Source organism: Rana temporaria, chromosome 3 (genome assembly GCF_905171775.1).
Source record: "Rana temporaria chromosome 3, aRanTem1.1, whole genome shotgun sequence".
Lineage (NCBI taxonomy): Eukaryota > Metazoa > Chordata > Amphibia > Anura > Ranidae > Rana > Rana temporaria.
In genome coordinates, this window is record NC_053491.1 from 417,724,809 (window position 1) to 417,741,527 (window position 16,719).

At 42.6% G+C, this 16,719-nt stretch overlaps 1 protein-coding gene and 1 long non-coding RNA gene across 3 annotated transcripts in view; both read left to right on the forward strand.

The window, feature by feature from the left end:
• The window catches only part of BNIP3L (BCL2 interacting protein 3 like), a 66,340-nt gene extending 54,646 nt beyond the window's left edge, over window positions 1–11,694 (forward strand). For both annotated transcript variants that reach the window (XM_040346114.1, XM_040346115.1), the window contains exons 4-6: window positions 2,681–2,784; window positions 5,297–5,446; window positions 10,037–11,694. In XM_040346114.1, coding sequence (XP_040202048.1) covers window positions 2,681–2,784; window positions 5,297–5,446; window positions 10,037–10,085 — 303 coding nt within the window. In that variant the 3' untranslated portion in view covers window positions 10,086–11,694. The remainder of the gene's footprint in view (window positions 1–2,680; window positions 2,785–5,296; window positions 5,447–10,036) is intronic.
• Window positions 11,695–12,366: 672 nt separating this feature from the next.
• Window positions 12,367–12,840, forward strand: LOC120933112. The gene is made up of 2 exons (XR_005748067.1): window positions 12,367–12,577; window positions 12,810–12,840. It is a non-coding gene; the product is annotated as an uncharacterized LOC120933112 (long non-coding RNA).
• Window positions 12,841–16,719: the final 3,879 nt, after the last annotated feature.

The window sequence follows — 16,719 nt, forward strand, 5'->3', positions numbered from 1 at the left end:
AGGATTGTTTTACAGTGAAAAACAATGAATATGTGTTTATAGAGCGGGACAGAAAGGGGTAGGTAGGTGTTAGAATTTGGTAGTCTAGCAGGCAAGCCTGACAACGCTGGCTGGGATTTCATTGCAGCAAAGGCACTATGTTACAGGCTCAGACTGGAAGTTTTTGGGACTAAAGGCCAGATTTTGAAAGAATTATGTTGCTCCACGGCAGCGTAACGTATCTGATTTATGTTACACCGCCACAGGTTTATAGCGTAAGTGCCTGATTCACAAAGCTCTTACCTGTAAACTTGCGGCGGTGTATCGTAAATCCGCTCGGCGCAAGCCCGCCTAATTCAAATGGGGCGGGCACCATTTAAATTAGGCGCGTTCCCGCGCCGAACGTACTGCGCATGCTCCTTCGGGAAATTACCCGACGTGCATTGCGCTAAATGACGTCGCACGGATGTCATTTGTTTAGACTTTAATGTAAATGGCGTCCAGCGCCATTCACGGACGACTTACGCAAACAACGTGATTTTTTTAATTTCGACGCGGGAACGACGGCCATACTTAACATGGCTTAGAACACCTAGGGCTCAGCCCTAATTTTACGACGCGTATCTCGACGGAAACGACGTAAAGTTAGAGCGGCGGGTAACGCGGACGTTCGTGGATTGCCGTAACTAGTCATTTGCATATTCTACGCCGACCGCAATGGCCTCGCCACCTAGCAGCCGGCATAGAATTGCATCCTAAGATCCGACAGAGTAAGTCAATTACACCTGTCGGATCTTAGGGCTATCTATGCGTAACTGATTCTATGAATCAGCCGCATAGTTAGGACGGCCGAATCACAGAGATACGACGGCGTATCAGGAGATACGCCATCGTATCTCTTTTGTGAATCTGGCCCTAAATTCCTGGCAGATTAACAGGTATTTTCTGTAATTTCCAGAATTTTTACAGAATAAAACATGAGTACGGGGAAAGGTTTGTTTACACTTACACTTCTTCTTCCTCTCTGTGACCCGATCGCGGGACACCGGCGGTGATCGGGTCTCGCGGGCACGGTCACGGAGCACAGGACCGGCGCGCTCGCGTCCCACAGCTGGGCTTCTTAAAGGGGACGTACCTGTACGTCCATATGCCCAGCCGCGCCATTCTGCCAACGTAAATAGTCGTGCGGCGGTCCTTAAGAGGTTAATATGGCACAGTGTCTTTCTGCAATATAATATTGACCCATTTTCATCTGTACCTGTACCTAAAGGGGCCATGCAAACCAAATGGCTTTAAATAACAAATGCATTTTCTTCTGAGAGTGTACAAACCCAGTAATAACAGACAGAACATATAATGCAGATGCTGGAAAATAATATTATCTACTGTTAGGAACTGAATATTCCTTACACTGGGTCTGTGAAATGAGTGTTGGCCTCAGGTTAACTTTTATATCTGTTTATTGCCTTGTACTTTGAAAAATGGCACAAGTCTTCCTGGGTTGATTTAAGAGCGTTCTTCCATCGGTGGTTGTCATCCAGTGGTACATGTACTCCCTGTGGCACTCATAGCAGGTTCCTGGCTACTCCAACAATCTGAAATATGCAAGTAGCCTTAGCAAGTAAGCAGCATAGATGTTCTTCTAATTTATTTAAAAGCAAAAATCATTTACACTGGTGTAAGTAATAACGAGGTAAATGCTACAGGGAGTAGTTGACGTAAGCTGAGGTGTCTGGAAACTTCTAGTGCAGTATAGAGGCACATGGCATAATCCTGCTAAGAAACGCTGTGCTAACCTAACCCATCATTTCCACCCAAACTTCCTGGGTGACCACAGTCTTTCAGGGCATTATGGATTAGTGCTCCCGATAAGCTGACTAATTATTTTTTGTAAGCATTGTCGACCCAACCTGACTAAGGGCCCTTTCACACGGGGCTGTCCATGTGCAGGCTCCGCTTTGCTCAGCGGGGATCGCTCCGTTGATCCCCGCTGAGCAGGCAGATGACAGGTCGGTCTCTGCACCTATCGGAGCGCCGCTCTCCCCTATGGGGGATCAGATGATGAAGGACCATAGAGTCCGTTGTCATCTGATTCACCAGACGGATGGAAAAGTAGGGTTTTCCTCCGTCACACTTTGGCGTATCGGAGCGGGTCAGATGTCATTGGGCATGTCACTGCTGACATCCATGGTTCCATAGAGGTGCTGTGCATGGAGCGCCCGTTCAGGTCCGCCTAAAAAACTGACAGGCGGACCTGAACAGTCCACTCATGTGAAAAGGGGCCTTAAGGCTGGTACACACTAACAAAATGTATCAGATTAGGGAACCAGTGTGCTATATGAAATCAAATTTTTTTTATATTTTTTTTAATAAATTACTATAAAATTTAATTATTTTAGAATTTACTTTATTAAGCACCGTCAACATCCCATTCCTCCCTTTGTTTTCAATTGGGAACCAGCACCTAATCTGGAGCAGCTGTGTATGGCAACCAATCGGCTTCAATCTTTTTGCTATAGATTGGTTGCCATTTTAGAGCTCCTCTAGATTCTGTCTAGTCCAGGTTTGAAAATTTCCCTCATTGTATCTAAAATGACATATTATACTAAATGTCCTTGTTTGGACTTCTGAACTGATCTCTAGGATTCTGTTTTTCTCTCTGACTTATTAATGTCCTACATTTATTTTTATTTTTTTTTAGTCGGAGGAAGAAGATGAAGATGTAGAAAAAGAAGAGGAAGCTCTAAAGAAAAGTGCAGACTGGGTATCTGACTGGTCAAGTAGACCTGAAAATATTCCTCCCAAGTAAGTTGTGTTTTTATTTTTTTTTACAGATTTGTGATGTCATCTTATTCTTTTGTTTGATGACAGTTCTCAGACTCCTGGGATGTGTGACATCATTTTCCTAGGCATGGAAAGCAGGAAGTAACTGAAGAAATATGAAAAAATAAATAAAACCAGCAAATATTATCTACATTCCTATCTATTTGCTAATGCTCAAAGCATAAGGATTAACCGATTAACAATGTTGATTGAGAGAGTGAAGTTCCAGATTAAAAAATATTGTATTTATTGACATTAAACACTCACTTTTTCACCCTGCAAATCGGTTGCAAATAGTGTGTGCGTGTTATATGCCGATACTGCGAGACGAGCGCCTTCAGATTACATACAGCGAGAATCTTCTGTTTACTTAATGGCCTCTGTAATAGGAAGTCCTGTCTCCTGGGCCAGGATTGGACCAGTGTTCTGTCTATCATAGAAGCCGGTCCAGGAGGCTGGGCTTTGTATTAAACAGGCCTCCGAGTAAAAAGGGGATTCTCGCTGTATGTAATCTGACAGCGCTCATCTCGCCCACCTCCCTGAGATGGGCATTGATTAAGTTGCATTCATGGCAATGGGGAGGCTGCATATGGGCATTGAAGTTGCATTGATGGGCCATTGTGAGGCTACAGATGGGCATTGATCAAGCTGCATTAATAGGCAATTTTGAGGCTGCGGGTCGGCATTGATCAAGCTGCATTAATGGGCAATTTTGAAGTTGCAGGTGGGCATTGATCAAACTGCATTGATGGGGAATTTTGAGTCTGCAGATGGGCATTGCTGGGCACAGACCCTTATTTTGCTTCAAAGTTCTTTATTTAAAATGTTACGTTTTTTTTCCCTGAAACTTCCCCCTTAAAATGAAGGTGCGTGTGATACGCCTGTGCGTGTTATATGCCTATATATGGTTAAATTAATGTGTGATCCAGTTTTAGCTAAAACTAACATTTCTGTGAAGGTTAAAATGAAGATGTGCTCTAGAATTTGTGAGCTGCTGATAGAGCGGTCTTAAAGCAGAGTTGGGCCTTTACTTTAAAAAATGTCTTCCAGGAGATAAAGGTCTCCTTCACACGAGCCATGTTTGCCCACAAGTAGATGCTGCAGGTGTTCTGTGCATCCCCATGTAGGTAGTCCCATTCATGTCAATTGGAATGCAGTGGCTGCACAGGCTCTGCTCCCAATTTGATAGCAGTGTGGGTGCACTGCCCCAAACATGCACTGCCCAGATGTCTGTCAAATTGAGGACCTGCCTGTGTCTGTGAAGCCGCAGCATTCCAGTTGACATGAATAGGATTGCCTTCAGGGGGATGCAGGGAACACCTGTGCATCCATGTGTGGGCAAACCCTGCCCTCGCACAGGTATATGCTATAGTACAGTGCTAATAGGCCTTATTCCATTATGTACTAGTATGCTTGGCATATTGGCACATTATGGTAGACTTGCCTTCTTACTCTCGGCTATCAGAGGTGCTTCCATCTTCTCCCAGTCTTTCTCCCAGGTATAGACTCTTCGACCACTTGACTGGCTAGGCCGCGATTGCATCGCTCTTGTGCATGGGAGTCAAATCATCATGGCACAGAGCGGTTCTGTACATGCATGTTCAGTTTACATTAACGCTGACAGGCAAGTGGAAGCCGTTAAAGGGTAAGTTCACCTTTTACAGAAAAATCTGTAAGGTAAACTTACACAGGACCCCCCCGACCTGGATCATGGCATTCTCCCATTCTGAGCCCCGGTAAAGCCGCGTCAGGCGTCCGGGGGCCTGGAAATCCCTGCGTCTGAATCTCCAAAACGTCCCCCCCAGACGCTTCGGAGCATTTTAATTGGTTGGCGCCGACCAATCAGAGCCCGCATAGCCTGTCCTGCCAGCGGGGAAGAAAACGCATAAATGTCGAGAGGATTTCTAAGACCTGTGACGCGGCTATAGCAGGGCTCACAATGGGAGATCGCCACATGCTAAACAAATAAAAAAAGACTGAATATGTTGCTCCTTCACTGACGGGCACTGATAAGGTGGCACGGATGATGAGGCACTAATATGCAGTGCTCTTAGACGGCAATGATGGACACTGTAAGATGGCACTGGTTGGCATCCCTGGTGGGCATCCTTGATGGGTCTGCACTGATAATCGATGCACTGATTATCAGCACAGACACCCCTGTCAGGAGAGCCGCTGATCGGCTCTCCTCTATCCGCACCCTGTCAGCGCGAATAGAGGACAATCCTTTCCGGTTCCGATGTGACCATCTGTGATTGAACACAGCTGATCACATGGTAAAGAGCCTGCGACACATGGCACTACCGATCACCGCCCTCAGGTGCGTGCGTGAACATGTTCATCTTACTGGACATCAAATGACGCCCAGTCAGGATAAATGATCCCCCGGCCGTCAATCTTCACATAATATTCTGCCTTTTAACCCTTTAATAATGCCACTATAGTTATGCCTGAGGTTCTTGTAGTGATGTGTTTTTTCCTATTTCTCTATCAGGGAATTTAATTTCCGCCACCCCAAGCGCTCAGTGTCTTTGAGCATGAGAAAGACTGGCGCCATGAAGAAAGGGGGCATTTTCTCTGCAGAGTTCCTGAAAGTGTTTATCCCTTCTTTATTCATCTCTCATATTCTGGCTCTGGGTCTGGGGTAAGTCCAAAAGACTGAATTGTGTTCTAAATATCTGTGTCATAGAGCTTGAGGCTTACATCGATGGGCAAATGCAGCTTGATTTTGACGTCAGTGTGAAGCATTTCTGAGATCGTTCATTGCGTGTGCATTTGACCTGCAGTTTTATTTCCTTGTGACTTACTTCAAGCTGCTTTTGTATTTTATCATAGTTTTATGCCGTGTACACACGATTGGAATTTTTTTTTTTTTGACAGAATGTTGGCTCAAACTTGTGTTGCATACACACAGTCCCACAAATGCTGTCAGAAATTCCGACCGTCAAGAAAGCGGTCACGTACAACGAGCTGAGAAAAATTAAGTTTAATGATTCCGAGCATGCGTCTAATTAATTCCAAACATGCATGTTTTTTATGCACGTTAGAATTGCATACAGACGATCAGAATTTCAGATAGGAATTTTTTTTCCGTCTGAAAATTTGAGAACCTGCTTTCAATCTTTGGTTGGTGGAAATTACAACAGCAAAAGTCCGATGGAGCATACACACGGTCGGAATTTCCATCCAAAAGCTCACATCGTACTTTTCTTGTCGGAATTTCCGATCGTGTATACACAGCATTAGATGGATAGAGAAGCAGTACTGAGCTGAACAAAAGTCTGCCAATACTGTCCATAGCATGCCAATAATAAATGAATAAATAGTGTTAAGATTATCACTATATTTGTATAAGAAACACTGATCCATATTGTGTTTAGGTTACCATTCATGCTGCAGTGTAAATGTTATTTAACCACCTCCTGCTCGGCCTATAATAATATGGCTGGACGGGAGCACCATTTTACGAGGATGTCATATGCGGTTCTTCCATTCTTGCACCCCCTGTGCACACTAGGGGCCGCACAGCGACGCAATCTAAGGTGGACACAGCGGAAGACCTATCATTGTGCTGGGCCGGTGTGCTGTTTTCAGTGAAGTTAATGTTGGCTAGCGGTTTAAACTTTCCACCGATTCATACATATATAATTTCTACCCTATGTTCATCCCTGTTGAGTGATGAGAAAATAAGTGATCAGAAACTGTAAGCAATGATAAACAGTTTATTATATCATTTCAAATTTAAGATTAAAGATGGTGAGCCAGATTCACAAAGGAGATACGATGGAGTATCTCAGATACTCCGTCGTATCTCTCAGAGTATCTATGCGACTGATTCATAGATAGCCCTAAGATCCTACAGGTGTAATTGTTTTACACTGTCGGATCTTAGGATGCAGTACCGCGGCCGCCGCTGGGTGGAGTTCGCGTCGTAAACCAGCGTCGGGAATGCAAATTAGGAGTTACGGCGATCCACAACGGTTTTTCGCGTTCGCTGCTAGTCTAGTTTCCCGTCGCAAAGTTAGTCGTCGTTTTGGGTGCCCTAACTTTACTCAGCACACGTATGTGCTGTTTAAAGTATGGCCGTCGTTCCCGCGTCGAAATGTAAAAATTCACGTCGTTTGCGTAAGACGTCCGGGAATACGGAAGTACGCTACGCACGTCGCCGTTCGAAAAAATTACGTCAGTTCGCGCAAAGCACGGCGGGAATTTCGAAACGGAGCATGCGCAGTAGGTCCGGTGCGGGAGCGCGCCTAATTTAAATGGCACACGCCCCTTTAAATTACGTGGGCTTACGCCGGAGGCTGCCAGCGCAGGTTTTCATTGCAAGTGCTTTGTGAATCAGGCACTTGCGATGCGATATGTTACGCCGCCGCTAGTCTACGTGAATCTGGCCCGGTATGTCTTATGTACTAGCTTACCCTTCCGTTCATTTTGTTTTAGTAGTAATATTTGTAGACGTTAAAGCCACTATAGCAGGAGGCTGTAGTATAATTTGCTTCTATATTGAAACCCTCACTTAGAGCTACTGAGAGTAATGTGATCATTGACTGTCGTGTGATCACGGGCAGTCATGGAGTTCATTGGTAAATCAATTTCTTTCTTAAAATTTATTTAAAACCAAGAACAACAATCTAATTTATTGCAGCTTCATTTAAGTGGGTAGTTTTTTGTTTTTTTCCCCCTTTCACTCAATGATCCTGCCAGTAACATAATTGTTGTCCTAGTATGATGGACACTGCTAATGGTCTTGAATCTATGGAGCAACATTGTAACCCTTGGACAGGAAGTGTGTAAAAGACTACATAACACCTCCCTCCTCCCCTCATATCCATAACATGGCAGTTCAGAAGGGAAACTTGGCAGGGCAGATAACCGTGTTTGAGAGAACAAACCAAGTAACAATAGATCTGTTAGTTTAACTTTTACAGTTGGGAAGATACTGGAGAGTTTAGTAAAAGACCACATAGATGGGTTATTCCTAGAAATAAACATTAAGCAACAGACAGCATGGATTCATGAAAGACAGAAGTTGTCAGACAAATCTTGTTTCTTTTCATGAAGAGGTAAGTAAATCCCCGGACAGAGGGGTGGCTGTGGACGTGGTATACTTGGATTTTTCCAAAGCATTTGACACGTTCCCCACACAAAGCTAATAATGTGTAAGGTAAGGTCTACAGGCTTGGAAAAATCAGATTTTATAATTGGATAGAAAACTGTCTAAAAGACCAAACTCAGAGAGTAGTGGTTAATAATTCTTGCTCTGACTGGTCTAAGGTTATCACTGGTGTACCTCAAGGTTCAGTGTTGGGACCCTTTCAGTCTTTGCAGATGACACGCAGAAGCTATGCAGTGGAATAACGTCCCTACAGGATTTCCCCAACTTTCAAGCCAACCTCAATGCACTGTTTAATAGGGCAACCTTGTGGAAAATGACTTTAAAGTGGGTCTAAAGGCAGAAGGCTTTTTATCTTAATGCATTATAAGCAGCCCCTTAATGCTTTATTGGGTTTTTTTCTGCCTTTGTCTGGATCAACTGTGGATAGGATTGTATATATGGTGTTTTTTTTTTTTTAATGTTGGTTGATGGATGGATTTGTGTCTCTTTTAACCAGATTAACTATATAACTATGGTTTACACTTTAAATACTTTATCAGACTGACTTTTAGACCCCTTTCACACTGGGGTGTTTTTCAGGCGCTTTAGAGTTAAAAGAAGCGCCTGAAAGAAGCTGCATCTGCAATCCTAATGTGAAAGCCCGAGTGCTTTCACACTGAGGCTCTGCGCTGGCAGGTTGTCAAAAAAAAGTCATGCAAGCGGCTTATTTGCAGCGCTTTAGGAGCGTTGAATACACCGCTCCTAAAGCCCCCTTCCCATTGAGGGAGCTTTTTTTTTTTTTTTTTACGCCAAAGCGCCTGAAAAACGCCCAGTGTGAAAGGGGTCTTGGCGCTTTACCAGCGTTTTTTGGGCGCTGGCAGTGTGAAAGACTCTGAAAGCACTCAGGGTTTTCACATTGGGATTGCAGATGAGGCTTCTTTCAGGTGCTTTACAGGCTTTTTTTTAACGCAAAGCGCCTGAAAAACGCTCGAAAAATGCCCCAGTGTGAAAGGGGCCTTAAGATATTTTTTTTTTTTTTAGACTATCATAATGAAATAAAGTTGTTTTAGTTTTAATAGGTCTTCCAAGTCTCTTGTGATTTGAGATTTAGAGATTGAATAAATTCTTGCTTCAACAACGCACCAGTGTGAACTTGCCCTAACTGGAGTGTTTTAAAGCGTTGTCTTAAAATTTAAAACCACACATATGATTTTTGCATACATTTTCATCCCTGGTCACCTGGGAAAAAAACTGAAAAGTGGCTCAAAAAATGCACCTTAAAGCGGGGTTCCAACCACAATTAGCATTTTTTAAATGTATGTCCTTTCTAACCTGCAAGGAATAACGATATGTAGCCCATAGTATCAGTCAATTCTCATATAGCTAGGTATGTGTTTGAGTGTGTAGAAAAGTTTAATGGCTAGCTAGCTTAAAGCGGGGTTCCAACCACAATTAGCATTTTTTAAATGCATGTCCTTTCATCCTGCGTTTTTATAATATAAATCCGGTCACTTACTATTTTACAATCCGCCGCCGCTCCGCATAGTTATTCAAAAAAGATTGTTTCTAAAACTATGTCCACACCGTTGTCATTTTGCTTATGGGCATTGTGAAGCCCACAAGCACTTACTTCCTGGAAGTCTTGGATGGGGAGTGATAAGTAGCACACTGCATCCTGGGAAATGATGACACACATTTCCCAGGAGCATTAGATGGAGATGATGTTAGAATCCTAGGTGATTCCAAAGACAGATTTCGTGGGACCGCATAGCAACAGGCATTTCCAGATGAGATATTTATTTATTTATTTTTTTTTAGGTCTAATGAGCACAATAATGAAAAAAATATTTTGGGAAGGAAACTCCACTTTAAAGTGTGGTGCATTTTTGGTGCTTTTCCTTTGACTGTGAAACACGCACTAAAAATGCAGAGCATTTAAAAAACATGTAGCAAAGAGATGTAAACAGTTGAAATTTAAAGGGGACTATTTTTTCAGGTGATTTTATCACTCTGCAAAGGGTCTTTTTAGTACGGCAAAAGCACACCAGTTATGAAACAAGTGATTAGTATTAAATGTTGATGTGTTTAAGTTCTTATTTTTGTGTAACTAATTACATTTTTTGTATATATTTTTAGTATATACATTGGAAAGAGGCTGACCCTTCCATCTGCCAGTTCCTATTGATGGAGCATGATGTGGAATTGAACCCGTGACCCTGTGAAGATGTGTTCCTGTCACATTTGTGCATTCGAACTTTGCACCATGTTAAGCATGACTCAAAGCACCCCTCTACCCTTCACCCATCTTTCAAACCGGGGGAAACTTTTTTTTTTCCCATCTTGTAGGTTCAGAGCCCCAGTCCATAATGTGAAGATCCTGATTTACCCAACAGAGAATAACTTGTTTCCCGATACTTCTCTGCAGAGCCAGAAACACAGCTTTCCCTTGGGATAAAAAAGAAAAATGGTCTGGTTCAGTCCAGCAAAGATTTCTCTGTCCTTACCTGGATGAATACAACAGGGATTCTGCAGCTTGTGTGTTCGAATGAAGCTAGCAGTTCTCTTGCTGTTGTCATCTAAATCCTACAGAGCTTTCGCTCTTACTGTTTAGGTGATGATCAGAAGCACTCATTGTCATTGGATGGATAAGGCTATCTGTGCCCTCCCTGCCATAGTTTGGAGTAATTCACCAATTTCCGGTGTCTTGGTGAGGCCAGCAGTGCTCTAAGGTTGCAGGCCGCCGGCGTTGCTTGATGTCTATGACTGAATGAAGCCACCAGAGTTTTTCCTTGCTGTCTGGATGACAACACCAGTGCTTGAAGTAACTTTGTGCGGATTACGTTTGCTGTCTTTTCCTTGTCATTAGATGAAGCTGGTCACTGAACGGAGCTGGTAGTAGTTGCGTGGATAAGGATCGAAGTGCTTTCCCCAACATTAGGTGAAGCCACCCAACCTATAAATTTACACATCCCTTTGTTGGAGAGTAAAAACATTGGCCTTTGCCACATACAGTAGCTGTGCAGACAGGAGCTCTGGATCTACAAATAACAACCCACTAACTTTCTAAGTGAGAAAATCCATAAAATCCTTCAGCCTGCAGAAGGTTGAGCAGTCATCCAGTCCCACCTCCACATGGTGCAAAAAGTAGGCCACTGGTAAACCATTATAGGGACAGTATCATGGAGACTTTTTAAAAACACATTTTTGGTAGCAAGTATATCTTTTTCAGATTCCATCTCAGTATTGCCACAAAAATATTTGGGATTTGGTACAGAGAAGGTTTTACAACAATAGTAGCTTGTTTGAAAGATTTAGCACCATATATAAAATGCATCTTTACGTAATCCAGGTATTACATTCTAGTGATCTGTACTGATCGTGAGCATCTCATGCCTGATAGAATTCATTACCTCTTTGGGTTTAGTACAGTACTCATGCACTGCCCTCTGTGTATATAATGATGTATACCACCATTGTAGTATGTGCAGATTATAATCACATGTAGCATATCCTTGATATTGGAATCCGCTGGGATCGTCTCCCTGTAACATCAATAACAGCACCTCGTTAAATAGAGGATTCTTATTGCTCTTTAAGAAGAACGTCGTTAATTCAGGCTGTGGGCCTGAACAAAACACTGCACAATCCCTCACTGACTGGTCCTTTGCATTATAAGCTCAAGGGCAGAATATTACCTTAACACAATCTACACTATCATCACTCCTCTGCCTGTCTCCAAGCTGGAAATCTGCCCAATTTCCTCTTTTTATGTCTGTATGTGTTTTTTTTTTTTTAGGTTGTTTGTGTCTTAATGTAAAATGTGAATTTGTAATGCTAGAAGATCCTGAAGAGCCTTCAAAACTAGGATATCCATTTTTTGAGGGTCGTATCTACTGCTTATGACACAGATGTCTATTTTTTTTCCTCTATGGGAATGAATATCAAGTATGCATATAATGCATGCTTGCAAGCGAGATCCCTATGTTCATGTCATAAACGAAAAATTGGAGGTTCGAAGAGAAGCTGAAGACCTCAACATATGTTTGGAGAACTGCATATCTGGCCTGGGCTCATTTTATGAAAGCTTGAAGAAGATTAAATACTGAAAGCGGCATGGGTGCTGGTAAGAATGGGCTGGTCAAATAGCTTACAGAAGGCTTCATTGTGAAGGTGCTTGGCGTGCTTATGTCTTTTATATCAGGGGTCTCCAAACTTTTCAAACAAAGGGCCACTTTATTATCCCGCAAACTTTAGGAGGGCCGGATTGTGCCCAGCAGGGGCAGAAAATGTCCCGGGCCCAGCACCAGTCAGAATAAATGTGGCCTCAGGGTTGGTGGTTAGTAGGAGGAGGAGTAGGGCCCCTTGCAGTAGGAGGAATAGTATCCCGTCATTGATATCAGTAGAAGAAATGGTGCCCCCTCATTGGTGTCAGTGGAAGGAATAGTACCTCATATTAGTTGGAGGAATAGTGCCCCAAGGGCCGCATAAAGGCTGGCAAAGGGCCACATCTGGCCCTTGGGCCACAGTTTGGAGACCCCTGTCTTATATGATCTGCCTAATAAATTAGGCCCTTTTATAACTTTCAAAACTAAACATTAATGTTTGGATAGAGAGTTAGAATAATAAAAAAGAACAAGAGCACTTATAATCTACTTTTGTGGGCTTAATGAGTTTAAAGTGGAAGTAAACCCTCCTATTGTTTTCAGCCAAGGAAGCTGCCATCTTGGCCTCTGTTTAATCTGCAACTGTCACAATGATGCACATGTGATCAGTTATGAAACCAGCCATTGGATGGTTTGACAGTTTGGTTGAGAGCACAAGCAAATGTGACATCTAGCATTTCCGGCATGCCGGGAATGTTAACTGTTTTTTTAAACTATCAAATAGATAGGTTTACTTCCGCTTTAAGTTCATGCTGCTTAAGCATATCCAAATAGTAAAAAAAAGTTGGTTTAGAATTGGCCATCCTTTAATGCCCCAAAACCTTGGATTTCTACACCATGTTCTCGCTCCTGCCCACCTGAGCATGTATGAGAAGGCGGGATATTCACAACATGCTTTTGGGCTTTGGGCAAGTGTAGACTGGCCAAATCCAAACTATTTTTTTTGCTGTTTGAGGTGCTTTGATATGTGCTGTAAATAATTAAGCCCCCAAATGTGTAAGTGCCCTTACTTATTACAAATCTGTGTCGAAATACATTTGCAAAAATCTGTTGCTTTTAAAGGGGGCATTTGGACATCCCTCCCTTTATGGAAAATGTGTGTAATATCAAAGAGGGTCCATTCCTTACACCGCTCTTGGACTTTAATTACAGTAATAAGTGTATGTTCATACCGGCTGATGTGCGGTCTGGCCGATATCAGCGCAGTGATGATGTGCTGATCTTGACACAGCCCACTGTTTCTTTTCTTTTTTTTTTGCTGGCCGCATGGTTCAGGGCAGTGGTTTGCGTCACACTTTTTGTTGCGCTAAAAAAAGTACTGCATGCAGTACGTATTTTCACTGCACACCACTGCAACGCAGTTATGTGAACTGGGCAGAGAGAGAGAGCAGGCATTTTGCCTCGTCATGCGGTCATACTGCTCTGGAATAGCTACCCAACGCAGTCCCACCACATATGGTGTGAATTTAACCTAAGACTTGAGTACATGGGCATTTATTTATAAAAGAATGGCTTTTCTCCCCTTACTATGAGCTTGCAGCTTGGAACAACTCACAAAGAACTTGTAAGGTTCTCAGAAAAGTTGAAGTTGCAATACACCTAAAAGTATGCTGCATTTGGTCATTTACAAGAGCCCATATGTAGATTCAGCCTTTTGGGGAAATTGGGTATCGCAATGCGGCCACATATTAAGATGCTTCTATGTATGTTTGAAATGCTGTATTTTTAAAATGTCTGGCTTAATGAGCCAAGAACTGTAAGCTACAGCAGAATCTGGGCTTCTCAGTTTTGTAATCCTCCCATGTCTAAAGGAGAAGCCCAAGGTCAATGCCTAAGGCTATAAACTTTTTTTTCCCTAAGATGTCCCTTGAACCAGGTATACGATACCTTTTTGACAAGAGTGTCCAGTTAATGTGCAGTTAACTGTTGTAATCACAAGTTAGCTAGGCAAGTACATGATTCACAATGTACTTGCCTGCTAAGTTACGGCGGTGTAGCCTAAAGCAGGCAGGCGTAAGGGCGCCTAATTCAAATGTGTGTAAGGGGGCGTGTTTTATGTTAATGGGGCTTGACCTTACGTTTTTGACATTTTTTTTGTCAACTGCGCATGCGCCGGGCGCCTACATTTCCCAGTGCGCATTGCGGCTAAGTACGCCGCACAGGCCTATTTATTTAGACGTGGACGTAAACAACGTAAATCCCGATTCACGGACGACTTACGCAAACGACGTAAAAAATTTGAATTTCGACGCGGGAACGGCGGCCATACTTAACATTACTATTCCATCTAGGGCTAAGCTCTAACTTTAGGCGGCCTATCTCTAACGTAAACGGCGTAAATGTACTGCGGCGGCCGGGCGTACGTTCGTGAATCGGCGTATCTACTGATTTGCATTCTATGCCGACCGCAATGGAAGCGCCACCTAGCGGCCATCCGAAATATTGCACCCTAAGATAGGACGGCGCAAGCCGTCGTATCTTAGATATGTTTAAGTGTATCTCTGATTGAGAATACACTTAAACATAAGTCGGCGTAGATTCTGAGTTAGGTCGGCTTATCTACTGATAAGCCAGCCTAACTCTTTCTGAATCTACCTATAAGTCTAAAATCACAAGTTGGATGGTTAGGACAAAAATCCGACTTTGATCCAACTTCAATGATATTGAATGGGCTGAAGTTGGACCAAAGTAGTGCTGGAATCTTTTTCAAAGTCAGACCGGCTTGTGTTGGACCCGTTAAGACGGCTCTCATAGGGAACCATTGATTTGTACACGTTATGCGACATGTGCTCCCAAAGTCGGAGCGTATTTTGCACCAGTGTGAAGCAGGCCTTAATAAAATAATTATTTGTAAGTTTAGTGTTTAGGTTGTTGAAATGGCAACCAGACAGCTGAGATCGCTAATTGCTAAACCATAAGGAGGAAATGGGGGGGAGTTACTAAAACTGGAGCGCACAGATTCTGGTGCAGCTGTGCATAGTAACCAATCGGCTTCTCGTTTCAGCTTGACAATAAAACCTGGCATCTGATTGTTTACTATGCACAGATTCTGGGTGCACCAGTTTTAGTAAATCTCCCCCATTGAGTTCTGTACCATTGTAATAATTATTTAGGGATTGCTTACACCAAAACCAAGAAACCGTTTCACTGGAAGCAAGTAAATGAAAGAAACAACATGTTTTTAAAGACTAGATCTGATTGATTCTACTTTATTTTTATTTTTTTATTCTTGGCATGTGCTCAGACTGTAAGAAAAATTGTGCTCAACTAAAGATGTTGGTTAAGAAGTACGTTCTAGATTTATTATCTTTTAAATTATCCACAAACAGAAAATTTAAATTTTTGGTGGTGTTGTTTAAAAATAGTTTCCCACGCTGAATAAGAAAGGGTTCTTCAGGATCTTTCCTGCTTGTAGCAGCGGTGAGGGGTTTGTCACACTGTACTGCCTTTGTTCTACTGTGTGCAGAGTGTACCTGTGAGCACATTTTGTCAACTTCTATGTATTGTAGGTAAGACCATTTGAGCAGCGGCAGAACCAATGTTACATGCAAGCAATATGGTGGCAAAACACCTAACTAAAGTCTCATGTAGGGTTCATACGAACAACTTCTTTAAATTGTAATACATAGAACTTTTACTATCATTATATAAATGCTAAAACAAAAGAGAAAGTCATTTCAGTCTTTGATATTGAGCTGGAAGAATTATCAGAATATACCCATTTGTAAGTTGTTGGTAAGTCTTTTATACATTGTTAAATACCTTTATATACAATAGGCTGTTATGTAGTAGAGGAGCATTCAACACATTCCAGCCCATATACAACACCGCTCACCATCCGATTTTACTTGCATCTGTGGATTTTGGCTTTACACCCTGCAGTAATGATATCAGATCGTACCAACATTTTGTAGGTCTATAAAACCGTTTTAAACCCTCTGGGGACTCTGATGTCCTTTATATCTCTTAATGGTAATCCAAAACACATCAGACCTGTTAACGGGTAATTCTTTAACAGGATTAGGCTCCCTTGGTTTACCAGCAGCCCACTCCGGATGATGACCATGGTGTGGGATCCGTTTACAACAGACCCATCTCCTGCTTTGTGGCCAAATTCTGGGGGTTGCCGACTGTCTGTGAACAAATGGAGCTCAGTCTTGGTAAGAGGCACTAATTTAGTAGATCTAATAGCAAGCAGTGAAGGAACTCAAGATCCCCAGAGGATTTAGGATTGAGCTTCATTCTATAGTGACTATTACATTGAGTCGCAATAATTGTAACCCTTTCACTGTAATTCACTCTGGGGTACAAATCCAGATGTTCCTCCTCATGTAGGTTCATGATCCAGTGTTATATTTATAAGTGCTTATGTGTTCTATATTTGCAGGAAAACGTACACGTGTTTACATGCAAGAAATAAAGGGGCCTCATGTTTCAAGTTTCTCAAATATTATCCAGGTTGTCTACAGCAACCAGTCAGCTTGTCTTTAACATACTAACCTGCCCCCCAAACGATGAAAAGCTGATTGGTTGCATGCAGGCAACAACTCACTTCTTCTCTCAGACACTTCCAACATGTGGCCCAAAATGGCTGCCACAAGGATGTGCATAAGCCTGGGTTTACTTTCCTCAGCAGCCAACTGATGTGGGAGCAGA